General features: G+C 41.9%; 1 protein-coding gene across 1 annotated transcript in view; it reads left to right on the forward strand.

Annotated features, from left to right (window-relative positions):
* The window catches only part of vopp1b (VOPP1 WW domain binding protein b), a 29,458-nt gene extending 3,750 nt beyond the window's left edge, over window positions 1-25,708 (forward strand). The window contains exons 2-5 of the mRNA XM_085418061.1: window positions 3,106-3,164; window positions 5,646-5,723; window positions 7,903-8,036; window positions 21,157-25,708. Coding sequence (XP_085274187.1) covers window positions 3,106-3,164; window positions 5,646-5,723; window positions 7,903-8,036; window positions 21,157-21,362 — 477 coding nt within the window. The 3' untranslated portion in view covers window positions 21,363-25,708. The remainder of the gene's footprint in view (window positions 1-3,105; window positions 3,165-5,645; window positions 5,724-7,902; window positions 8,037-21,156) is intronic.
* Window positions 25,709-26,602: the final 894 nt, after the last annotated feature.

The raw sequence follows: 26,602 nt of genomic DNA on the forward strand, positions 1-26,602 counted from the left end.
TTGTAAACCATCAACAATATTGCAAGTCATACAAATAATTGTAGAAACTAACATACTGTAATTTCTTGCCAAACTCAAAAGTTTATGGATGCAAAAATTCTCCATATTCCCATTATGGCTCATAGCTTAACTTCTTTGGCCATGTGTTTACTCATACCTCAGTTTTATTTGGTGGGGCGACATAAGCATCGTCTTTAACAAAAAACTGACAATTCTGCTCGTGTCTCCATATCTCTGCCTATCCTGGAGCATCTCTACACCATCTAGTTTTTCAATTAATAGGCAAATTTCCAAGTTTGTTTTAGAAAGAGACCACGTGTTGATCAGAAAAGGATTTATCTGTGGCTATAATAACAATATGAAGGCACTGCCACTCAGTTGTGTGACACATGGTAATTTCACCTTTCTTCTATATTCAGGAAATGCTTAGAAACTAATTGTGACCTCTATTGTTGTATGATGTTCAGATTTGAGTGGGCTTCACGGCCTTTATTGACATAAACATAAAGAAGAAGTTAAACAGGTGTTAGGTATGAGCAGTTGTTGGAATTTGGGAACAACCAAATGGGTGGTACCAGGTTCTGCAAATATCAACTTTGAACTGGCACAGTTAAGGAAACACCCGTGGGGTCAATACTGTTGATTGATGTAATAGGACTGCAACCAGATCCTAGACTTAGCGTTCTGATTGTTGCTAGTTGTTCACAATAAACTGACAAAGATAAGTACTTCAACCCCAGGTTTGCTAACCTGGCACTTTTAGGCACACTTTAATAGTAGTTAGTTGGAGCCCCCTTTTTGTCTTTAGAATTGGCTTCATAGCATAGATTTAAAAAGATTCCTCAGAGATTTTACTTTATATGACATGATAGCATCACTCAGTTGCTCCAAATTTGTTGACATGTTGAGTTTCATGTTGGTTGGGTGCATTGGATTAGGGAACAGTTCAACTGGTGTACCTAATAAAGTGGTTAGTGAGTGTAGAAATGATGGCTCCTTATAGTTTTGGGTATATGATGGAGATGGGTTCAAAGAGCTTAGTACAGACTAAAACAGTAAAAGTCCTCAAGTGTGTCATGCGGTGAATGATATGTGGACCCCAATGTGAAGTGGCGCTGGAAAAGGTGAAGTTTGAAATGTTCTTTTTCTACATTTCACATGGAAACCATCTCAGCTTTAATCTTCCTGGTTCCCTGACTTCATCGGACTTCAGTATCTCGTGTCCTTGTGGAGTTTTCTGCTTTCCCATGTGCTCTGAATAAATGCTTTGGATGGCTGACAAGCTTGACTTAGTATCCTGTGTATATACAGGAAAAGTTGTGCAGAGTAATATAGAAATTTAGGTTTATCAAAACCTAGTAAAAGGTCTGGTTCCACAAAGAAGCCTGGGTCTGGACCATGACCGAGGACATAGAGGATTAGAAGAGATGGAACAAAATATTAGATTTAATTAAATAGTTGAAAAACTGAAGACAAGTATGACTATTGCAACAACATTCATAAGCTCTCTGTGGCTATTTTCATATCAGTACTGGAAGAAAGTTTTTCTTGCTTTATGTCTAATCAGGAAATTTTTGCAACACAGTCCGAGTGAGCAAAATTCAAATGAGATTGATGGCTCTGTGTTGGAGCAAAGTGGTGTTCTCGGATGTCCGACTGTTGCAGAGCTCTTCCCTTCCTGATCATCCCGAACACTTTCGCTGCTTCTAAAAGCTTTCAGTGCAGCATACAACCATTTGAACTATTCATCCTTCCCGGCGTCCTCAATCCAAAAGCCATCTGAGCTGCTTTTAAAGCAAGAAAACACATCCTCTGGTTGCGTAATGGTCATTTTTGTCCTGTGGGAGCACAGAGGGACTCTTTTCTCCACTGTCAGCTTTTCCAACCAGCTCTAATTAGAGAAAGACAATGAACAGAGCTGGATTGTATTCATGGCTGGCAGAGGGTTGAAGACAGGATGAGAATTAGGTCCAAATACAAGTGAATAGATGGTAACAAAGTTAAAAATTGTGAAATTGCGCATTTCCTTTTCCAGCAATATCTTAAATACACTTTCAGATTGATAATGTCATAAATTGTACTGTAGTTTTCTCCTGTTTCTTCCATTGTACAGGATATAACAGTGGAATAGTTCTGTTATTTCACACTCATATCCCTCATGCCAGAGGTGACTGACATTGCTTACTGAGTCATAAAGGCTTATGTTGTCTAGATGAATGTGAGATAAGAGACAGTTTTATTTATATGACACCAAATCACAACAACAATTGCATCAAGGCACTTTGTATTGTAAGGTAATAACCATACAATGATACAGAGAATACAGAAAAAACAACAATCATCCTATGAGCAAGCATTTTGGCGACAGTGGGAAGGAAAAAATCCCTTTTAACAGGTCCGACCGATCTCAGCCATACGGCACGTTGCCACCCGCCCCTCCCAGTGAGCCAAGCTGGCGCCCGTGTTTCAGGTTTTTAGTCACAGTGAAAATGTCTCTGCATCTTTCATCCACAATGTGTATACACAGAGTGACTTTCTTAAGCTGTTTTTGAGAAGCAGTTTCCTGGACTCTATTTGAGGTTTTCTTTGGAAGGGATATGCAAAGGCTAAAGATATTTTTAAAACCCTCCGAGGCTCTCTCTTTCCAATACAATTTAAAATGGTTTTATTCTCATGGGAAGAGCAGGAAATGAGTCCATGAACACACTGGATCTTTTCTAGGGGTAAGAAGTTTTACCCTAGCATGAGAGTGGAATATTCCACGAGTAAAGCACCAGTCAGTGAATCTGTATACTAGAACCCATTTTACTTTGCAGTAAGTGGAGTTCATTATAAATCATTTTATTACCTTTTGATTTTTTATGTTACTAAGCCCTCATTTGTCAGCTATTGGCTGGAATGTCCCAGCTACAAACTTCTTTGTACTGCTCAGGCAACATTAATTACCCCCCTGCTCGACACCACACATAATACACTCCCGATCAAAGGTTTAAGACCATTTGAAAAATTGAGAACCCAGCAAGAGCTGCTGCTGCTAACTGAGCTTCATTTTGTGAGTTGGAAAGAGTTGCAAGTTTTTAATCATCACCTTTTTCTCATTTACAGTGTGTAGAGGCGAAAAAGTACTGCTGGTATTTCGAAGGTGGATACCCCATCTACTTCATGTAAGTTTTTAAACCAATGAGCTCAACCCTTGGATGTCCACTGTGGTCACTGACCATCCTTTTCATGTGTAAACGTTTTGTAGGTCTGAGATGTTTGTAAAAGAATGAGATGAAAACATGTTAGTAGATTAAATGTGTTACCCTAAAATGAGTTTCTCATGCATTACTGTTTTTATATAATAAAAAATGAAAATGACTTTGGGAGAATATTTGACAATTAGGACTTCAAAACTAAAACTCCACTTTTACATCACAAGTCATGGCGTGCATGGAGAAGCATGAGGCAGAGGCGTGGCATGTGGTTACTAGTTCTTGCTGATGTCCTAAAAACTGTGGAAATCCAAGCGATTTGACTGTTCAGCAGAGAAGCAGTAACGGCTGCAGTGGCTGTGCATGCAGCCCGAGCACCTCGCTGCAGCTTTGCAATCATTTATTACCTGGGCTGTTCACTCCATTAATTTCTGTTCATCGAATGCTATCTTATTATGTTTAATGATGTACTGTCATCGTTTAACAGCCACTAATTTCTATACAGTGGGATTAATTGTAAATGAACTGCCTCTCTCAGACCGGCTCTGGCCTACAGATTTGATCCTGATGTTATGTTTCCTGTTCGCACCTCTTAAATCTTTGTGGAAACTGTAATATCCCTCAAACCTTAACAGAATGATAACTGAAGTGTCAACAATAATAATAATAATTTTTATATGTGATGGAATCAGTATTTTTGTAAGTAGTGATGCAAAAACCCTTTTTTAGGTAAAATGTTTTGTGCCAATGCATAGAGAGTATAAATATTATGCTACCTACACACAAGGAGTGTGACAGAAACTGGCATCAACTTTATCTGGTGTGATGCAAACACTGCTCGCTGCATGCTTTGCAGCACCTGCGGACATTGATTAGCCTCCCAGCTCTAGCGCTGAAATGCTAGAAGGGCTAGGAATGGGAGAGCCCAGCATGAGAAGTCATGCTGATTTGTCCATAGTCATCTATCGCACACACATGCACACACACGCACTGCAGACAACTTTTTTTTTCCAGCTGCATTAATTCCAGTTTCCTGCTGCACTTCTCAGACTGGTCAACCACAGTTGGCCTCTGTCCTGACTGTTCCCAGGCTGCTGGGTTGTCAGTTAAAGGGAAACTTCTTTAAATTTTGTTTACCAAGCAGAAAGTGTGATTAATGCAAAAATACACCTGTGTGTATTGCAAATTATGGTGGAAATGTCAGGGAACTGTAGCGAGACTCTCTGTACTGCAATAAAAAAAGTATGTTACTGTACATACAGACTAATGTAATTTACTGTGTGTGGCAGGACAGTTTTTCCTCAGCTCTGTAGTACACTGAGGTAAAAACAGTGTTTAACTGTCTTGCAGTTGAACAACTAAAATATCTGGCAGAGATGTTTTTTCTCTGGAGTTATATGGAGTTTCTCTGATGTCCTAATTACTGGAGACAATAAGCTCAAAAACACACAAGTTCAACACAAAACCATTACAATAAAAAGGAAGACATTCCATCCATCATCAACTTCCTTCTGTACTTGCAGAGCTTTTACCCTTGAAAGCAACTGCTTGGCTTCTAAGTCTGAATAAATAATTGATTTCAAAGAGGTGAAATCTGTCTGTAAGAGGAGACTTTTCTTTTTTGCTGATGGGCTCCACCAGTGTCAGACTGAAAACTATGGACTCACTCACCTGTTGAGAAGAAAGAATGTGAGCTGGCTAAATCGTATTTATCTTATAACTCGAGTTGTTGTTCATGACGCCAAAATATGTATCGGAGCGATCTCTTCTTCCTGTTAAAAGGAAGATTTTCCTTCCCACTGTCACCAAGTTCTTGCTCATAGGAGGTCCTTGGATTGTTGGGGCATTCTCTGTATTATTGTAAGGTCTTTACCTAACGGTTGAGGCAACTGTTGTTGTAATCTGTTGCTATATAAAAAAAATTGACTGGAAGTTAATAATAAGTTAAGAATGATATTTCCATCTGTAGTAATTTATATTTGGTGGCATGGTTCTACACTCTACCGAGGCCATAAATGAAATGTAGAGTTCTTCTTCTCACCCTTCCATGGAAAGCCAGAGTCTGGGAGAGCTGCAGTAAAATCCTGGAACAGATGACAGCAGATATATATCTGAGGTCAGATACAGCAAGAAAGAAAGAGGTGGGTTGCAAAGCAGCTCGCAGGTGCAGAAAAGAAGGAATGGGATAATGTTCTTAAAACGTTAACAATAATAGTTGTACTCTCACTGTTGTTCAGTAGTCTTGGCCTAGTGCCAGGCACACTGGTTAAAGGCTTGTTTGTGGTCTGAAAGAAAATGGCTCAAACACTGTGTATTGTAATCTTCTATCATCTCCCAGTATTTTCTCTCTGTGACGCCTGCACCTCAACAGAAACTTCACCACTCCCAAGTAGCTAAACAATAAAACAATAACAGAGGCTAACTGCTCCATGCTGTTGTGACTTGCTGCAGATGCCGTTCCTATGAGGACTGCTGTGGGACTCGCTGCTGTGTGAGAGCCCTGTCCATCCAAAGACTATGGTACTTCTGGTGAGTTACTGTGTGTTGGGTTTACTATGTGTGCACAGCTGTGAAAACGAGCAAAGACCAAACAAACAAATAACACAATCATAAACTTGTGCACATTTTTACCATTTTGTTTTGCAGGTGTAGCTACATTAAAGAGCTTTACCCTGTGGTTACACTGAATGTGCAGCATATGTGGACTGAGCTTTCTTTCAGTGGTGACTTCTGGCGCACACATTCGACATAGGGCTGACTGAATTACAGGCAAAACAAGAGGCTGTAATTTGTTTTTAGCATCATTTTGTGTCCTCTGCTTTTATTGAGCACAGTGGGTAGAACTTCACACTGGGTTTGTGTCATTTACAGACTACAGTAGACTGTGTAGTTATTTAATTATCAAGCAAAATTCAGCAGGTACTCATCACTGTTAGAGTAATTTCTTCTACACTGGTAAAAAAAAAAGTCTGTTTTTAACTTTTGCACATATAAACACCACTTATGTGTACAAATATACTGCATGCTGGTCTCATTCAGCAACCATTTCAGTGGCTATTCTGTTAGCATAATGTTGCAGCAACTGCTTTGCAAAGATGTGTTTAGCTCCAAGGTTTTTGAAAATGAGAAAAGATCAAAGGTCTCGCTACAAACTTTTTAGGAGAAAGAAATCATTTTTTAAATAAAAGTTAAAAATAGCTTCCCATTCTGAAATTTGACTTCTTAACATCCGCCTGATTGCTGGCGAGCTGTTTAGACTTCCATCTATTAACTCTATCCCTAAGTGATTGGTGGATGCTAAGAGACTTAACTAGATGTTTTTCCAGTGGCTAAAAAAATCTGGCTATTATAAAACAGCTCTTAGTTCATAGGATCAGTTTCCTCAGTTTTACTGACAAATTTATGGTGTTTTCTTATTAAATACAACATGATAATTGTTTACATTATGACCCCCTTAATGTCCACAGTGATAATAGTTACAGTTCCTAAATTCATGGCTCGAAAGGACCTAACACACAAGATGCCAAAATGCTGTTCTGGTTCAACAAACTTTTATTCATGAAAGTGTGATTACTTATAAAGAACGAACATAAGTAACAGAGTTGGGAGGCCCAGCAACAACAAAGCAAACAGAAAAAGGACCAGCCGCACTTTCTGTATTACTCTGTCGGGTGTGGAGAGTCCACTTTGAGGATCTCCTTAATCCCACTTCCATACCTTCTGTAATGGAAGCAGAGACTGGGGATGAGGGGGATGACTTGCCTGTCACTGGGGGTGAGGTCACTAATGTAGTTAAAAACTGCTTGGTGGCAGACACCCCGGGGTGGGGGAGGTGGTTCTCCCTTAGTCCCTTGAGGCTTTGGGTGTTGTGGCTTTATTTTGGCTGACAAGTCTCAGCACCTCTGGTTTGGCAGACTGAGGTGGTGCCCCCCCCTTATTAGAAGGGGGGATGGAAGGTGTGCTCTATCTATAGGGGGAGTCGCACTTCTCAGCCTCTCTGGTCTGTGCCAGGATACAGGAGAGGAGAGTCCATGAGTTAATTGAACGTAGGAGTCAGGAGGACTGGACCAGCTCAAGGATATTTGAGGATGTTTTCCTAACCAGTCTGCCTGTGTTTTGTGTTCCTAGTGCCTCTATGATTTTGGACCTTTAGTGGTTATTTAAATATTCTGTCTCCTAGCCTCCGAATATCTATTTGCTAGTGTCTCTATTGTTTTTTTTTTCATTATAGATTTCTGTTAGTGAAGTTATTGTTTCCTTTGTATTTTGGAGTTATTTTGTATCCTTGCATCAGCCTTTATTTGTCTCCTGTTTAATCTTGTCTGCCTGTGGGAGTCTGTGAGTCTGCTCGTGGGTCCTAATCGCCACCATCAGCTAAATCACGACAGTAAACAACTCGATGTCCCCCCCGGATGAGCTGCAAGAGGTGGGTGGGGTGAAGGGAGTCTGGGTTTGTCTACTCATACTCCAGCCTCCAACCCGAATCAGCAGAAAGTGAATAAATGGAATGATGACCGACAACATATTCATAACATCAGAGATGTCTTTTAGAAACAGCAAATGTAGCTTTCATGCTTAATAACATTTTTTGGTAGCAAAGTCATGTCAGTGTTGACATGCTAGCTGGATAGTTTGCCACATAACGTCATCATTCTGATTTTAGCCGGAACTCCTGTATTTACAGTGATATGTTTTGTTTTCTTCTCAGGGTGCTGCTGATGATGGGAGTGTTGTTCTGCTGTGGTGCAGGCTTCTTCATTCGCAGAAGGATGTACCCGTCTCCTTTGAGAGACGAGCCAGCCTTCAATGTCTCCTTCACTAGGCACCCTGTTACCACACCAGGTACAGTAGGCTGTGACAGGTGCACAGACAAGAGTGACAAACTAAGATGCAGTAAAACTTCATATTAAATAAAAAGAAAAATTAAAACAGTGTGAGATTTGTGTTTACCATGGAAAACCGTTGAGTTGAACAGTGTAAGAAAGTGAAGTCAGAAGAAGAAGACATGGTTGCATCAAACGTACTCCAAAGTACAAGGCCCACGTTTTGAGGACCAGCACACTTAACTCAAACATTCTGCATATGTTTCTTTTATTAAAGTTTGGCAGCCGTGTGGCTCTGTTTATGAACGCGGTGGTGTGACTAACATGTACTTATGCTAACATGTAACTGTATTACTCTATGAGCTCTAAAGGCCATCGTAGATAAAAGCCATCTGGACTGCCGAAGTATACTTTATAGTCCGATATGAGGGAAGTGGATATGACAGGCACCCTAAGAACTGAATGTTTGCATTAGAGACAAACAGGCACAAACATGGTTTCCTTTTTAAAAGCTATTCAGGCAGACATCACACAGTATGTTATTATTATTATTGTCATTATTAATAAAATAATAATAACAAGATATAGAGAAATTCATTTGTATGTGGAATATTTTAAAAATCAACAAAGTAAAGTAGAAATAAAATGTTAACACTGATGTGCTGCACAGTGGAGGAACGTTTCTGATATCTGTCCTTATCTTGTCCAGAATCACTCTGTTAGAAAACGTGCCGTGGGTGGTCAAGCTTGTCCAAGCTAACAGTTTTGCCCTCCTCACCACCGTTTACAGTGAATCATCCTTCCTGATTAGTTCATTCAGTCTCTGGGTGCTGCCAGCTGTGATGCTAGACACAACAGACTGATAGAAAATCTCCAACATTTTACTGCACATGTTGAAGTACCTCAGCTTCCTTAGCAAAGAGAGTCTGCTGATCTCCTTCTTGTATGCAGTCTGCGCTGGTCTTCCAGTGAGCGTCCAGGTACTTGTACTCACTCCTTCACCACATCGGCATGGTGTTCAAGGATGGATGCTTGCTGGCTTGCTGGATGCATGCTAGCTGGCCTCTTACGCATCTCTTTGAAGCATCTTTTTGGTCTCCTTTACATCGAAAGAAGATCAATCCGGGACCAGGTCGAGGGGGCAACAGCCTAAGCAGAGAAGCCCAGACCTCCCTCTCCCCAGCCACCTTCTCCAGCTTGTCCGGGGGAATACCAAGGCATTCCCAGGCCAGCTGAGAGATATAATCTCTCCAGCGTGTCCTGGATCTGCTCCGGGGCCTCCTCCCGGTGGCACATGCCCAGAACACCTCACCTAGGAGGCGCCCTGGAGGCATCCTTGTCAGATGCCCAAATCACCTTAACTGGCCCCTTTTGATGTGGAGGTGCAGCGGCTTTACTCTGAGCCCTCCCGGATGGCCGAACTCCTCACCCTATCTCTAAGAGATCATGCTGTGATCGAAAGGAGATTTCTCCTGGAACACTTCATGAAATCACTTTGGTCCATCAAATCCAACCACTGCAGAAACAAACCCTGGCGTGTCCCATTTATGTCCCCTAAACTTTTCTAAGTCTGTTCATTATGCTCAACATTATGTCCATTATGTAGTTCAGACATGAGACTTTGGTTGAGAGCAGAGCAGCTGTTAAAACTCTTGTCATAATTTTACATGGATGGAAATTTACTTTCCATCCATGTATGGATCCATGTCCCTTATTGTTGGGGGAAAACTCTGTAAAAAACCCAGGAGAAATAAAGACACAATGAGACAAAGTTACTTTCTTTATCAAACGTGTACACGGGTGAGCTGCTAAGAACAACTCACACCATGCACAGTGGCTTGGTAATTTTTATAGGCACAGAGCACAGAGACAGTGAGAACAGGATAACAAATAATAAACAGATAAAATAAAACAACTCCATATATGGTGCTAGTCTCGTCAGCAGAGAGCTAGGGAAGATAAAACAATCTAAAACAATATGTCCCAGAAACAAGATGTGTTTGCTGGGAAAGTCTAAAAAGATAATTCTAAACTAATCTAACCATAGGCAGAGGGCAGACAAAAGGCATCTTTGTACATTTAAAAGAAGGTAAAGAAACATAGAATCATTTTTCCTGTAACATTCCCTCCTGTTTTAACTTATTTTAAATGTATACAACAATTGTCTGTGAAGGTTATTTATTAAGTATCTTAAGCAATTTTTTAATTCTCAAAATGTCAGCATAGCAGAAATGGAAGTCATTTGGTCTAAAGAATAAAACAAAAGAAAATAATAAAAAGAAAAACATAGTAAATGAAAATCATAGTAAATGAAATAACAAGTGGAATAAACAAGAAAAAATAATAAAACGAAAACTACAAAAAATAAAAGGATGAAAACTAAAATGAAAACTTTGTATTTAAAAATGATGAAAACCTAATATGTAAAATGAAAACTTCAAAAAATAAAAGGATGAGAACTTCAAAAAATAAAAGGATGAAAACTTTATATTTAAAATGAAAAACTTTATGTTTAAAACTGAAAACTTCAAAAAATAAAAGGATGAAAACCTGCATAACCTACTAATGTTTTAATCAGTGCGTGATCACTTGACAAGTCATTTTTAATCACCACGTCATTCATTAGCAGTTATTACAAGTTCCTCTAACAGAATTGCAACGGGATGCTGGTCTTCTTCAGGCACAGCAACATAAGCAGTCATTGTAGTTGTTATCATCTTTGAAATCATTACTCTTAGGCATGGCAACACACACAACACTAATATGAGCAGTGCTATCATGATGAGACCTAGAAGGAAAAATGGCTTTGCTACAGCAGCCAGCCATGAACCGCTGAACAGCCAGTCCAGCCAGCCTTGTGCTGTAGCTGCTCCAGGTGTGTGGTCAGTGACATATTTTTGCAGAGCGGTCAAATTCTGCAAAGCTTCATAAATGTCTCCTCCAGTTTCGTATCCATCAGGGATAAAAGTGCAACATGTTTCCCCGATCAGCTTGCAAACTCCTCCTTGTGATGCTGTTAGCAGGTCTAGTGTCAGTCTGTTCTGCAGCACCATCGTTCTGATGGCTTGCTGTTCTCCTGCTAAGGCGGTTCCCAGGGTCTTAGTCAAGTTGATGTGTCGTAGCAGAGCATATCGGTTGATTTCCACATGATCCCGCTACCTCGGCAACTCCAATGCCGGGGATCAAGCTCTGTAAGAATTTCACTCCTCCTCCCCAGATGCGAAACTCTCCCGGCACTCCAGTGTCCACTGTAATGCCGAAAGAATTGGGTGAGGCGATGTCCACTTCACGTCTCTGTCGGCTGCTTGGGTGATGTGCAACACTTTGCATGAAGAAGACGTGATCTGATAATTGCACCAGGGCGCACAGACCCCCCCAACCTTCAGGGAGTGACAGATAAGCCTTATTGCCACATAGGAAGTACCAGTCAGCCAAAACTCTGGTTCCTCTACTGCTGGGTGCCGTCCGTGCACATCCTGTCTGGTACTGAGTCTTTGTTTGTTTGTTTGTTGCCAGGCCCAACAGGCACCAACTGCGATCTTCAGGTATGCTGTACGGCCACAGGCCAGACGTCTGTGAGGATAGGGGCATATGGGTACATGCATAGCAGTCAGTTTTGTTATTCAAGTGAGCTGTAGTGTTCATAAACTGCCACCAGAAGTTAGTGGCGTAGCCATGGGGAAACTTGGTGTACTTTCCTTTGTCATACAGTGTCTGCCTTTTCTCCATATAGCGTGACTTGTTGTCCCTCACGGAAGCAAAGGTGAGGAGCCCGGCCATGGTCAGGGCCGCTGCAGTTGTTAAGAGCCACCACCTCATGACGACGGGACACACCCTCCTGTCGCGAGTAGACCCCCCGGCCAGGAAAGCTGACCCCTCCACCGGGCGAGATCACAACAAGTGGGCAAGCCTGCCGTCAGCTGTGTTTAGATGGCTTCACTGACTCGCCTGCAGTGACTCTGATGGATCCAGGATGGTCGTTCCGCAATTTTGCAAGCGGTCGGTGTAGTGAGGAGGACTTGGTATGGCCCCTCCCACCTGGGTGTGCTCCAGTTTTTCCTTTGGAGCACCTTGATCAGAACCCAGTCACCGGGCTTTAGTCTGCAAGACACTGGAGAAACATCATCAGGTTGTTGATTATGTACAATGATCTCTTTGTTTTCTAACAGCTTAGACATCCATTCTGCTAATGTGTTTTCTCTGATTGCTTTGTCTATTGGTTGACTGGTGATGGGCAGTGGGAACGGCCTGCCATGAATGATTTCAAATGGAGTTAGTTTATGGGAGCCTTGCGTTAAGCGCATCCACATTTTCACTAAACCCAAACATTCAGGCCACGGCCTTCCTGTTTCTGCCATGCATTTCCTGAGCCTTTGTTTTATAGTGCCGTTAGTTCTCTCTACAAGGCCTGCGCTCTGAGGGTGATAAGCACAGTGGTGTTTTATGCTGAAACCGAGTGCTTCAGAGACCTTAGTGATGACATCATTTACAAAATGAGTGCCGTTGTCTGATCGTATCAAAGCTGGAATGCCATATGTGGGTATGAAGTGATTGCACAGGCATTTTGCTACTGAAATTGCATCTGCCTTTTTCACTGGATAGATTTCCGGCCACTTTGAGAACACATCTATAACCACTAGGGCGTATTTCGACCCTTGACATTCGCTTAGCTCAATAAAATCCATATGAATTGTGTGGAAAGGGTGAGGCGGAGTTGGAAAACGGCCTCTTTTTGGTCGCAGGTTACCCTGAGCATTATATTTTTGACACGTCATGCACGTTCTGACAAATTGTTTTGGTGAAGTTTCAAAATTTACAGTGTAGAAATGAGAGTTGACAATACAGGTCGTTCCCCCCGATGACAAATGCGTACAGCCATGAGTCACTAATGCCGCCATCTTGTGGAGCGATTTTGGCAACACTGGCTTGCCATAACACATCATTAAATCGTTTGTCAGAACTGCACCGTGTTTTAGCCATTTTGCCTGCTCTGCTGTGCTTGCTGCTTTTGTTCATTTTTCAACACATCCAGTGGAATCTGATGTGTGTTTACTGCCATCAATGTGATGTTTGTCTTTTGTGCCGCCAGTTTTGCTGCTCTGTCAGCAAAATTGTTGCCTGTAGTAATGAAAGAGTCAGTAGGCTTTGTAAGAGGTTGGCATGCTGAACCGGTTTTCCAGTTGGTGTAATCATTCCTCTGTTATGCCAAATTTTTTGCAAAATGATGCACAGCAGAGAAAACATACTGGCTGTCTGTATGTATATTTATTAGTTTGTCTTTGTGTATTTAGCTTTCGCGTATCACAGCTATCAGCTCAGCGCTCTGTGCAGAACATGAAGAAGAGAGTGGTTTTGCTTCTATTATTTTACTATCTGTGGTTACTGCGTAACCTACACAATTTCGGCCTGTGCTGTAAGGTCAAATGCTAATACCAGAAAAGAATGGCATGACTGCTATCTTAAGTTTTGTCAGAGCGTCTCTACCTAGCAAAGTTACTGGACACGACGGGTCATATGCATTTAATAAAGCACCTGCGGCCACTTGCTGTATGTACTAGTTCTAAAGGGGCAGTTAATTGTTGTACAGTTGTGTGGCCTGCAGCTGACTTTACAACTAATTTGTCCTTTGAAAACTGTAAGTTTAAGTGGCTGCCTCAAAACTGTTTTGCATTATTTCTCTGTGGCCTACTCCTACAATCTCGTGGGAAGTGACCTTCCTCTCCACGGTTCTAGCAGGCGTTGTCTCTATGTTATCTGCTGTTTCTGCGTGGCTGTCTGCAGCCTTGGTGTTTGTGACTTTGCTCGCCTCTCTGTTCCTGATAGCCACCTGCGGATTAGTGTTTTAGTCTGTTGTCAACACGTCAGCCTTATTTTTAAGTTACAGAATGCTTCTTCTTTTTTTGTCTTGGTTTGGGAGAATAGATGCAACACTACATTTTCACTTAAGGCAATTTTTAGATAATTTCTAGTTCTTCAAACAATTCATGGATCTCACACATTTCAAACTTTCAAGTTATGGTTGTTTCCCATTTATACACATATACATATACATACACATACACACACACACATATATATATATATATACATACACATACACACACATATATATATATATATATATATATATATATATATATATATATATATATATATATATATATATACATACATAGCTCCTGTCAGGCATCATATCGGCTAAGATGAACAGGCACATGGGTCAATACATGAGCGGGACACAGAAAGGAATTGGCAAGAATACCAGAGGTGCAAAACACCAGCTACTGGTAGACAGAACAATCAGCCGAGACTGCAAGACCAGACTGACCAACCTGTGCACTGCCTGGATTGATTACAAGAAGGCCTATGACTCAATGCCCCACAGCTGGATACTGGAATGCCTAGAATTGTACAAGATCAATGGGACCCTAAGAGCCTTCATCAGGAACTCAATGGGGATGTGGCGTACAACACTAGAGGCCAACTCCAAGCCCATAGCACAAGTTACCATCAAGTGCGGGATCTACCAAGGAGATGCTCTGTCCCCACTGCTGTTCTGCATAGGCCTGAACCCCCTCAGTGAGATCATTAACAAGACTGGCTACGGATACCGACTATGGAACGGAGCAGTTGTCAGCCACCTCCTGTACATGGATGACATCAAGCTGTATGCCAAGAGTGAACGAGACATCGATTCACTGATCCACACTACCAGGCTATACAGCAATGACATTGGAATGTCATTCGGACTGGAGAAGTGTAGTCGGATGGTAACAAAGAGAGGGAAGGTAGTCAGAACTGAGGGGATTGAACTACCAGAAGGCAACATTGCAGACATAGAGGACAGTTACAAGTACCTGGGGATCCCACAGGCGAATGGGAACCATGAAGAGGCCGCTAGAAAGGCTGCAACCACCAAGTACCTGCAGAGGGTCAGGCAAGTCCTGAGGAGTCAGCTGAATGGTAAGAACAAGATCCGGGCCATCAACACGTACGCCCTGCCCGTGATCAGGTACCCTGCTGGGGTAATAGGCTGGCCAAAGGAGGAGATAGAAGCCACTGACATAAAGACAAGAAAGCTCCTGACCATGCATGGAGGGTTTCACCCCAAGTCCAGCACCCTGAGGCTGTACGCTAAGCGGAAGGAAGGGGGCCGGGGACTGGTGAGTGTCAGCACCACAGTCCAGGATGAGACAACGAACATCCAAGAATACATTGGGAAGATGGCCCCAACTGACCGAGTGCTCAGTGAATACCTCAGGCAGCAGAAACCCAAGAAAGAGGAGGGAGACGAGGAACCATCATGGAAGGACAGGCCCCTGCACGGTATGTACCACCGGCAGATAGAGGAGGTGGCTGATATCCAGAAATCCTACCAGTGGCTGGACAAAGCTGGACTGAAAGACAGCACAGAGGCACTAATCATGGCAGCACAGGAACAAGCTCTGAGTACAAGATCCATAGAGGCTGGGGTCTATCACACCAGGCAAGACCCCAGGTGCAGGCTGTGTAAAGATGCCCCAGAGACAATCCAGCACATAACAGCAGGGTGCAAGATGCTAGCAGGCAAGGCATACATGGAACGCCATAACCAAGTGGCCGGCATAGTGTACAGGAACATCTGTGCCGAGTATAACCTAGAAGTCCCGAGGTCAAAATGGGAGATGCCCCCAAGGGTGGTGGAGAATGACCGAGCTAAGATCCTGTGGGACTTCCAGATACAGACGGACAAAATGGTGGTGGCTAACCAACCGGACATAGTGGTGGTAGACAAACAGAAGAAGACGGCCGTAGTGATCGATGTAGCGGTTCCGAATGACAGCAATATCAGGAAGAAGGAACACGAGAAGCTGGAGAAATACCAAGGGCTCAGAGAAGAGCTCGAGAGGATGTGGAGGGTGAAGGTGACGGTGGTCCCCGTGGTAATCGGAGCACTAGGTGCGGTGACTCCCAAGCTAGGCGAGTGGCTCCAGCAGATCCCGGGAATAACATCGGAGATCTCTGTCCAGAAGAGCGCAGTCCTGGGAACAGCTAAGATACTGCGCAGGACCCTCAAGCTCCCAGGCCTCTGGTAGAGGACCCGAGCTTGAAGGATAAACCGCCCGCAGGGGCGTGCTGGGTGTTTTTATATATATATATATATATATATATATATATATATATATATATATATATATATATATATATACATATTTAACTTTGCATTGCTCACAGCTCATAGCTCACAGCTCTAAACCTAGGCATTTTTCAATCATATGCCTAATCACTATGTGTCACTGTGATTCTCAAGTATTGTCACAAGTTCGTTTAAATTCGTTTCCAAAACCAACAAAATAATCAAACAAAAACAAAAAACATAAACGTGTCAGGACACAAAAGAAAAAAGAAAAATGCTGCCACCCGAACAAGGCAGAAGTCTGCATATGTTGGCTTTTAATAGCATGCAGCTTGTAACATGGTAGACTAATGTGCCTGTGTTAATTCAGCTCCATATTATTGTGTGAAGTTGCACTGGGTTGGGAGTGGTTTTGTGTGTGTCACATTTTTGGTGAGCCAATGGCTGGAATGGGGTTGGACTAATTAGAGGCAGGTGTACTTGATTGCACTGATACACTGGTCTACTTATAGCCCACACTACAAACACTGCTGTGTTGTTTTGTCTCTCTGTGCAGGTATGTAATGTGATGAAATCAGATATGGGATGGATGGGTTTTGGGCTATGAATTTTATATTAAGTGCATCGTTTTGTCTCTCTGTGCAGTCCAGGGCCTATTATATGCCACAGCCTAAAGGCAGCAGGGTTGCAGAGGCTTGAGTGACCACTGACTATATGCTTGCAGGGTGGTGGGTCTCCAAGGACAACTTCTAACCCTGTTAAAGGCAACATGTGGAGTGCAACTTGGCTGTGTGGCATAGCTGGCTCTGGCCTTGGGACTGTGTGTTTTTATACAATTCATAAGTGGGACACTGGACTGTTTTATCTTTTATCTCTTGATATATTTTTCGTCAATAAATTATCTTTTAGAATTTTATTGACTGACATCTTTTTGCCCACGACTGAGACGGTTGGTCAGACCTAGAGTCTTTCTTTGGGTGTGTTACAGCAGCTTCTGCTCTAAAAGAAACAAATAAATAAAAAGAAAAGAAAATGTGTAACATGCTCATCAGCTTAGCAGTGTCTACATATTTAATTCAGCTTCTCAATCCTGTAGTTGTAGCTGTTGTCTACAGGGTTTTGCTTATTGGTTGTTATTATAGGTGTGCTCTATATCTCAGCAATGTGTCATTCTAGGATGATAGGTTTCAAGCTGGTCAAGTGCCTCTATGCACTTCATTAGTTTAGTTATTCTCTGTATTGTCTTCATCTCACATGTCATTACACTGAGTTTCAGCAAACCTTAAGCTTGATGCAGACTACTGCTTAACAATTATCCACCTCACATCATAACCGATTAAGGTGCCTCTTCATATTAATATTGTCATTGTTAATATTATCCTCTTTGTCTTATATAACAGCAATAGCATATTATAATATTTTATCAGTGTGTACCACTATACTACTACTGAGCCAATTTGTTAGTTAGGATCATCTTATTCAGCAAACAGATAATTGTGAATTCATCCAATCTGCGGTCACATTTGTTCTCTCTGTTGCATGGCGGACCAGGCAGGTCTATTATAATATATTATTTATATTTTATTTTGTATCCATCAAGGGCTTCAGATGACCTGCAGAATCATCCTTTTCCCAAGGTGGAGACAGTTACCTTTTCACACACTGTCCTTGGCTGAACAGTGACACAGCCTTAATATACCTTATTTATGTTATTAAAATATTTTCGTGTGAATTATTTGCTTTATATTCATTTTATACATGCTGGGCATGGTCATCATGCCAACTGTGTTTCATCGTTAATATCACTTTACAGGTTGTTATCCTTGCTATTATTAATTTCAAATACTCTAAAGATAATTTCTACTGTAATTTTCCCTTTGTTTATCTTTATTTCGTACTTTTTATATTTATATCTACTCAGTGGGGTCTGTTTTCAACCCTTTTAAACTACCTCAAACTACTTTGATCTCTAGTTTTCACTTAATAAGGGATTATTAAGTTCTTCCTGATATGGGTGTTGCTGCACATGCGGCTGCAGGAATGAGTGATGGCTTTCTAAAAGGGTTGTGGGCACTGCACAGTGTCTCGTCTTCTGGTTTTACTAAACTGGCAGTTGGATTCTGTTCTTCTGACTGTTTATATTTTGTTTTCTTAAATCTCTCTCTGTTTTTGTCCGGCGTCTGGACTTTTCTTTTCTCACCACTGCTCGTCAGCAGGAGTGAGTTTTAATTTCACTTGCTTGATTACCCATCTTATTTATGTATTTACTTATTTTTGTTTAAGTAATATATACACAATACAGCTGCTATCACCTTCGCTGGTATTAGAGACGAGAGTGGTTGCTCACACGCCCTTCTACTTTCGGACTATTTCCAAAAGCGGTGTGAACTTTACGAGACGGAACTCGACCGTTCTCTCAACTCACCAGCACGTCAGTGAACAGCAGTAAAAGAAAAAACACAGGAGGAGCAGCTCAGTCTCTTATTGGACCGTGAAAATTCAGCTTGCTCCGTTAATTAAAACAATACACACACACACACACACATTCACATTCACACCTATTCGCGCGATCGGAACCCTTATCATAAGGGGAGCTGCCAGTCTTTCTGTAGACGAGCTACTTATTCCCTAGACCCTGTCTAGACCCAGCTGGGGGAGCTACCCAGAGCTCCAAACCTAACCCACAGAAGTGGGGAGCTTCCAGTCGACGAGCTACTTTAAACCCACAGAGGTGGGGAGCTTCCAGTCGCGACGAGCTACTTTCGCTATTTTAAATTCCCTGAATTTAAAATACGCTTTTACGCAAGATTGTGTCAGTGTGTCTGTATCTACCTGGTCGGTGTCGCTGGGTCTGGTCCACCTCGATCGGGCCCCACCACCGTGGGTCGCTTTCTAAGACGTTGGCCAAGACCCGAATTTAACGCTCTTGGTCTTTTTCCACACACCTGGTGTGTGGGCTGTCGACAGGCGAACAACGTGGACTGGTCACGGAGATGGGACACGATGGAGGTGCTCCGGCTCCGAAGGACCAAGAAATGTTGGGGGAAAACTCTGTAAAAAACCCAGGAGAAATAAAGACACAATGAGACAAAGTTACTTTCTTTATCAAACGTGTACACGGGTGAGCTGCTAAGAACAACTCACACCATGCACAGTGGCTTGGTAATTTTTATAGGCACAGAGCACAGAGACAGTGAGAACAGGATAACAAATAATAAACAGATAAAATAAAACAACTCCATATATGGTGCTAGTCTCGTCAGCAGAGAGCTAGGGAAGATAAAACAATCTAAAACAATATGTCCCAGAAACAAGATGTGTTTGCTGGGAAAGTCTAAAAAGATAATTCTAAACTAATCTAACCATAGGCAGAGGGCAGACAAAAGGCATCTTTGTACATTTAAAAGAAGGTAAAGAAACATAGAATCATTTTTCCTGTAACACTTATGGACAGGATTTCTAGGTGCAGCCCAGTGGCGGAGGGCTTTTGCTTTGATGGCCTCAGAATCTCATCTCTGATTTTTGCAGATGATGTGGTTCTGTTGGCTTCATCGGGTGAGGGCCTCCAGCTCGCACTGGAACGGTTCGCAGCCGAGTGTGAAGCAGCAGGACTGAGGATCAGCACCTCCAAATCTGAGGCCATGGTTCTCAGCCGGAAAAGGGTTGAGTGCCCACTCCGGGTCGGGGATGAGTTCCTGCCCCAAGTGGAGGAGTTCAAGTATCTTGGGGTCTTGTTCGTGAGTGATGGGAGAAGGGAGCCGGAGATCGACAGACGGATTGGGGCTGCAGCTGCAGTAATGCAGACGCTGCACCGGTCCGTCGTGGTGAAGAGGGAGCTGAGTGTAAAAGCGAAGCTCTCAATTTACCGGTCGATCTACGTCCCTACCCTCACCTATGGCCACGAGCTGTGGGTAGTGACCGAAAGAACGAGATCGCGGATACAAGCGGCAGAAATGAGCTTCCTCCGAAGGGTGGCTGGCCTCTCCCTTAGAGATAGGGTGAGAAGTTCGGCCATCCGGGAGGGGCTCAGAGTAGAGCAGCTGCTGCTCCACATCGAAAGGAGCCAGCTGAGGTGGTTCGGGCATCTGACAAGGATGCCCGCTGGGCGCCTCCTGGGTGAGGTGTTCCAGGCATGTCCCACCGGGAGGAGGCCCCGGGGCAGACCCAGGACACGCTGGAGAGATTATATCTCTCGGCTGGCCTGGGAACGCCTTGGTATTCCCCCGGATAAGCTGGAGGAGGTGGCTGGGGAGAGGGAGGTCTGGGCCTCTTTGCTTAGGCTGCTGCCCCCGCGACCCGGCCTCGGACAAAGCGGATGAAGATGGATGGATGGATGGATGGATGGAAATTTACTTTGTGTCAGTCAACCAAGCAGAAACTTAAGTGGAACATTCCAATAATAGCACAGCGTCAAACTCTCTGAAAAGGTGACCCGGAGGAGGACGTTTTTACTCGTTTTTCTCTCTGATGAACTCCAAAGTAAAGTCAGCATCTCAGCCTGCTTGTTCTAATCTTCTCTGACACCCTGTTTGTTTAAGGCTTTGGGTTGAAGGCAGAAAGATAAATAAGGAATCAGTGATGTAACTGTGGTAGTGAAAAACGATCGATGGAGAGGATTTCTGCTCAGTGAGTAATAAAGTGGTATTCAGAGGTACTGGCAGTCTATCCTTACTGATTATCAGAGAGTTTTAGGAATAACAATAACACTGAAGATTTTTACTATAAACATGAGACCAGTTTATGTACTTGTACCTGTTATATTTTAGTTTTGATTTTTAACAAATTTTCAAGAATTTCAAAAAAAAAAAAAAAGTCACTTTCTTACCATGATTATGGGGCATGGATAGATGCACTGTGTTCTTTGATGGCTGAGCTCTACTGTTTATAGTAAATGTGAAAAAGGTTTTGAATATTTAACATATGAATACCAGAATGAAATCGAATGCTGTCGTAACAGCCTATTTTTAAACTTGAGATTTTAAAGGAAAAGCATTTGAATCATTTCTTTTCTCTTTTCCTGCAGTTTCCCAGCAGCCAGGGAGCATGCAGGGCTTCGGGGTGAATGGATTGGCAGGAGGTGACCCAGGGGTTACCATGACACACCCGCCGTACCCGCCACAGCCTGGCTCCACCCACATGATGATGGGTTCCTATCCGCCACCTCCGTCGTACTGCAACCATCCTCCACCATCCTACGAACAAATATTTAAAAACAGCGACAAGAAGTGATGTCTGCAAGGACTCGAGGATGAAACGAAATAAGGGAATGTGGCACTGAGGCTGAATCATCAGGATGTTTAGACACACAGGGACACGTGCCAGTGGACAGCGGTTTTTTGATGTAAAAACTGGAAGACACACACTCTCCTCCCATGTGGAAAAGACTGAAAAAGCACAGTAACCAGTCACTCATTCACCATTTCCTTTCTAGCTCACACTACACACAAACACATTCATCTGAGGCCTCCTTTTTCTGAATCCACATGTATGTACCAGCTTTCTGAACTGACGATAAGTGAGGATGGACGGAGTAAGTCGGAGGTTTCATTCAGTATCTCGCTCAGAAAAAGAAACTGCCATGTGCATTCAACATTTTGATTTTTAAAGGTTCTTCTTCTATTAGGAAAACTGAAAATACTGACAGCGAGCTCCATAATTATAAAAAGGTCAGTTAGAAAATGCCTTCTGTAGCCAGCATTTTAGTGCAACAGCTCTTTACATAACGATGAGATCACGATCCATTTTATGTTACAGATGTTTTTCCCAGTCATGTAAAGACATAACGAGCAGGCAGTGGCTCATTTTCCTGAAAGCAGTGACAGTTTCGCCTCAACACAATTTATATTGTCACTCTTTTCATCAGCGTCAGATTTTGATTCTTAGTGCGAGGACAAACGAGAGGGCGTGTCACTTCTCTGAGTTTCACTGAGATGAGCTCTTTGGGTACATGTGTGTGCCTGAGAGGCAGCACATGTGTAAGAACAGGAACACCTACTGTTGTTTTGGGAACAGTGTTTGTGTACTCATTCAAAAAAGTCATGCATCACATCATTTGTCATGCTACTCGCTACATTAATTTTGCATTACTCACCAACATGGCCTGTAGTACACCATTAAGTTAACATATATACCTTTATACCTATATATATACCTTAGCCCGCAGTCCCACTGACACAAGAACACACAAGGTGTTTTTTTGTTGTGTCTGACTGCTCGTCTGTGCTTTTGTCGAAGTCAAAAGTCAAGCTTGGTTGGGGTCAGTATGCGTTCAGTTTTACATCATTCTGGGTTCTGTTGTTTTGACTACATTTATTGGCCTTTCTTTGTCAGGTAATTAAAACAGTTACATCCCAGTTTAAAGTAAAAGTACTGTGTGTGTCTGTGGGACAGCAGTGATATGTCTTTTCCATCCTCGTAAAATTCAGTCTAGCCTGATTTCTTACAGACTGTCAGGTTGTCAGACAACACAAAGGCAGATTTAACAGTGTATCAGTGAAAGCAGAAAAACTTATTCAGAAGACACAGCAGCACACCAGAACACTAACATAACCACTGCAACAACATATGCCAGTTCAGAACTGCTGAATGCAGGATGTGGATGGTAGCATTTTCCATGGCTGTGTGACGGATGGTGCAGCGTCGGAGATGCAGCAGCGATGCTCTTCTATCCTCTGTCAGACCTGCTGAGTCACTGTGTGTGCAGAGCACAGGCACATCTAGGAAACCATCACTTGCATTCATCTTATTTGAGGATGTTAATGGTCCATATACTCTGCAAATGTGACCTTCCTCTATTTAACAAGCTTTTTGCTACGATGCTCATTTTTCCATAACATTGCTGCAACATGCATCAATCCTTAGTTTGCACATTTTTATTAAAACCCCTAAAATTAGAGCTGCAGATTTATAAAATACATGGACCTAAATTATTATTTAGCAATTCTTGATTATTTATGCGCAGTAAAATTTGATTTGATGCTTGTTCAAATGATTTATTCTTGCACAACCTCTGGTACCTGATGATGAAGATAAATGGAATTATGTATTATTGATGCTGTGGTTTTAATTTATTTACTGGCTCAGTGTGTTTGCATGAGAGTGGCGGGCAGATCTCAGGCTGTCTCTGAGTGTTAAATAGTTAAATGCTGCCGAATGTCCATCAGTCCTACATGTTGAAGCATGCATGCCCTGCTAGTGTTATATTTTTTTAATCAGGCAGGGGATCTGGACACTGTGTTTTATCTGGTTATTTCACACTGAGTGATGTTCCTTTAAAGGTTGTATGTGACAGTAAGTGCACGCTAAAATGGGACGTTAGCAGTATTGGGGCACAGTGTACAGGAACCATGCAACATTATATGCTGTAGAATGCATCGAGCTAAAACCACGATGGTCAGTAAACCTCAGAGCCAGCAGCAGCACAATCTGCACACAAAGAACATAAAACAAGTGATGCTCTAAGTAGTGTTTTGAACACTGGGACATGCTCATTAGTTCACATGAACCTGTCTGTGAGCATAATATGGTTTGCCCATCAGTGTCAGCACTGAGCAGGGCACCACGATTTGATCTACAATATTATCTGTCCAAAGTCATGTTCAGTGTAACACACAGTGTCACAGCACTAATTCATGATTTGTGATGACATCAAAGACATATTGTACATTTACAAGGATAAGAACCTTTCCTTATTGCCTTTTGTCAAACCATTCACTGTTCGGTATGCTAATGATATTCCAGACTCACTGTATACATATTCTGACACATACTCTGAGTAATTATGGCTGAATATAACGAAAATTTGGAAAAGGTGATTTTTTCCCCCCCCCTTTTTGGTATTGTAGGTACTCTCAGCAGAGTATGTACTGAGGCTGTAGCTCATTCACTGCTGAAGAAGCAGGAAACCCACAAGCACAGCAAAAACTGCAGTAATCTACTTTAGGTTGTTTCAGGTAGCGACACACATTTGATTTGGTGGGCCCCAAACAGTTTTGTGTATTTTCTCCCAGGATCAAACTTTTGCTTGACAGACAGATGCGTAAACCACTTTGACATGGAGCCACTATAACTGGTTATAGTGGAACTAGAATTCTGAAAAAAGTCAGAATTCTGTCCTCAAACTCGAAATTCTGAGTTTAAACTCAGTATTCAGAATTCTGAGTGTTAAGTCAGAATTCTGAAAAAAGTCAGAATTCTACGAGTTAGAGTTGTTCGTGGAATTTTTAAGAGGGAAGACATTTCACAAACTGACTTGTTGCGCTGGCATCCCATTGCAGTACAATGCTTGAATTCGGGAGCTCTTTAGATCAACCTGTTCTTTCACCTGAATTCAAACGTTAACAGGTGTGGCCTATTTTGGACCAGGTACTGAATCTAGTGTTTAAGCGATTCAGCTTCTCAAAATTATGATAGTTGCTACAAAATCTGAAAGTTCATGCATGTGGAATTACAAATAAAGCGAGGAGAGGCACAGATCCACAGGACTTGCTTGCTTTAATGTAAAATTGTCCTTAAAGATATAATAAATATCAATCGATGACGATAAGTGATGTGTGGCCCACCAGGTGAAAAATATGACATGAAACTAAAGTGAATCACTGTGATTTTACTGTGTTTATTGTCATGCTACACTCTCACTTTTACAATGTGGATCCTTTGTTATTTGTGATGACTGATAAAAATTGTAGTGTGGGATCTTTCTTTAGCTTCTGAAGGGGGGCAGGTCTGAGAACAAAATTACTGCAGTACAGTAAGTACTCGTAGCTGCTGATATTTTGTCCCCCTCCTAGATAATCATACCAGCATAAGGTAGCAAGGTTTGATCCCTAGACAGGCGTTACCAGTCCTTGCTGTTTATGAAATTGGTCAAAAATCTGCACATAAAGACATTTTTAAACATGGTTAACCAGCAACTCATCACTTGAATAAAGCATTGTATGTTTGTGCGAAATTAGAAACCGTGTGTGTGTAATCTGACTTGAGATCAACATTTCATCGATATTGTATTTCAACCATTGGTGGTGCTTTTAAAAGAACTGAATTATGCTTTTAAGATAAGTTATATTTATAATTTCGCACCATGCGTTTCGATCACACAGAACAATGTGATACCCTCTGGGTTGACAGCAGACATGAAACAATTGTACAGCTGAATAGCAGAGCCCAAACTGCCATTGGATTTATGTTTGCACAACATACACGACGACAACATCGTGAATACTGTTTCATGAGATTTCTGAGAGCTGTCACACTGTTAACCTCTGCAATGTGCACACACACACTTGTGTGAAGTTAGAGGCCATGTGTGATTCTGGGAGTGTTGGGCTCCCACAGGTAACCAGGAGCAGGTTTTAGATTGACTCTGGGTTGTTTCTGGTGTCAAGCAGTTGGGCTGGGAATAGGGAGCACAATATTAGAAAGGTATTCAGTTCAATCATCTCAAACTATGCAATAGATACTGAAATAGGTGAAGCATTTTGATCCTGCTTTTCTCCTCCCACATTTACCTCTTTTTCATCTGCTTTCAGACGTACATTGTACATTGTGAAATATGTAAATAAAGGTCACTTCTAATGAGATGGTATACTGACCTGTTTCTTTGAATCTTTCTTGTTATATACCACAGTGACATCGCTGAAGGTGATGACTCCAATAACAGAATATATACAGTTATGTGCAAAATAATAGCAGTGTGTTAAAGCAACAGATGAAAAATTCCATGTTACTAATAGCACCTATTTCCATATATACTGTTAAATAATCCAATTCTTTGATCTTTGGGCTAAAGGATGAGCAACACTCGGTGTATAAATGCTCAATCAACAATTACTTTCATTCATACAATTCTTATTATTCCATACAAACACTTTTGAGCATTAACCATCTGGAGGGGAAATGAGCACGGTGTCCGCCTGATCTCAACGTGTCTGACCGTTTCTCACATTCTTATAGCTTCAGCCCCCCTCCAAACTAAGCATCCACATGCTTTCTCTATTATGGCGCCTAAGTGACGGCCTTCTCCTGATGAGATGGGGCAGAAAACCTCTACGGTATGTTCTGTTCTCTTTGTAATCAGAAAAATAAGGCCATGATTCTCTGAAAACAGTATTTCTTATAACTCAGCAGTATCATGCATCATAAAACAATATCATTCATTCACCATAAACCAGCAGTCTAATATAATACAAATCAGTCTAATAAATCTAATAGTTATCACCTCTTCAGTAAAATAATGCGAACTAAAACTACATAATAATTTCACAATCTTTAATTAGGGGTATAACGTGGCATAAGATAATATAATAATCTCACAGTACAAAGGCACTGGGAGCTGTGCACATTCAATCCCAAATGTAAACATGAACTGTTTTTCCTTTCTGGAACATTTACAGTATAAACTGAAAATGAAATGAGGCACTTTGCTGTTTCCAATCAACCTTTTGATCAAAGTTCTTCTTCCCTCAGTGCAA

Source organism: Rhamphochromis longiceps, linkage group LG9 (genome assembly GCF_057381845.1).
Source record: "Rhamphochromis longiceps isolate RC_006_pf linkage group LG9, R_longiceps_female_GT1.1, whole genome shotgun sequence".
NCBI classification, from domain to species: domain Eukaryota; kingdom Metazoa; phylum Chordata; class Actinopteri; order Cichliformes; family Cichlidae; genus Rhamphochromis; species Rhamphochromis longiceps.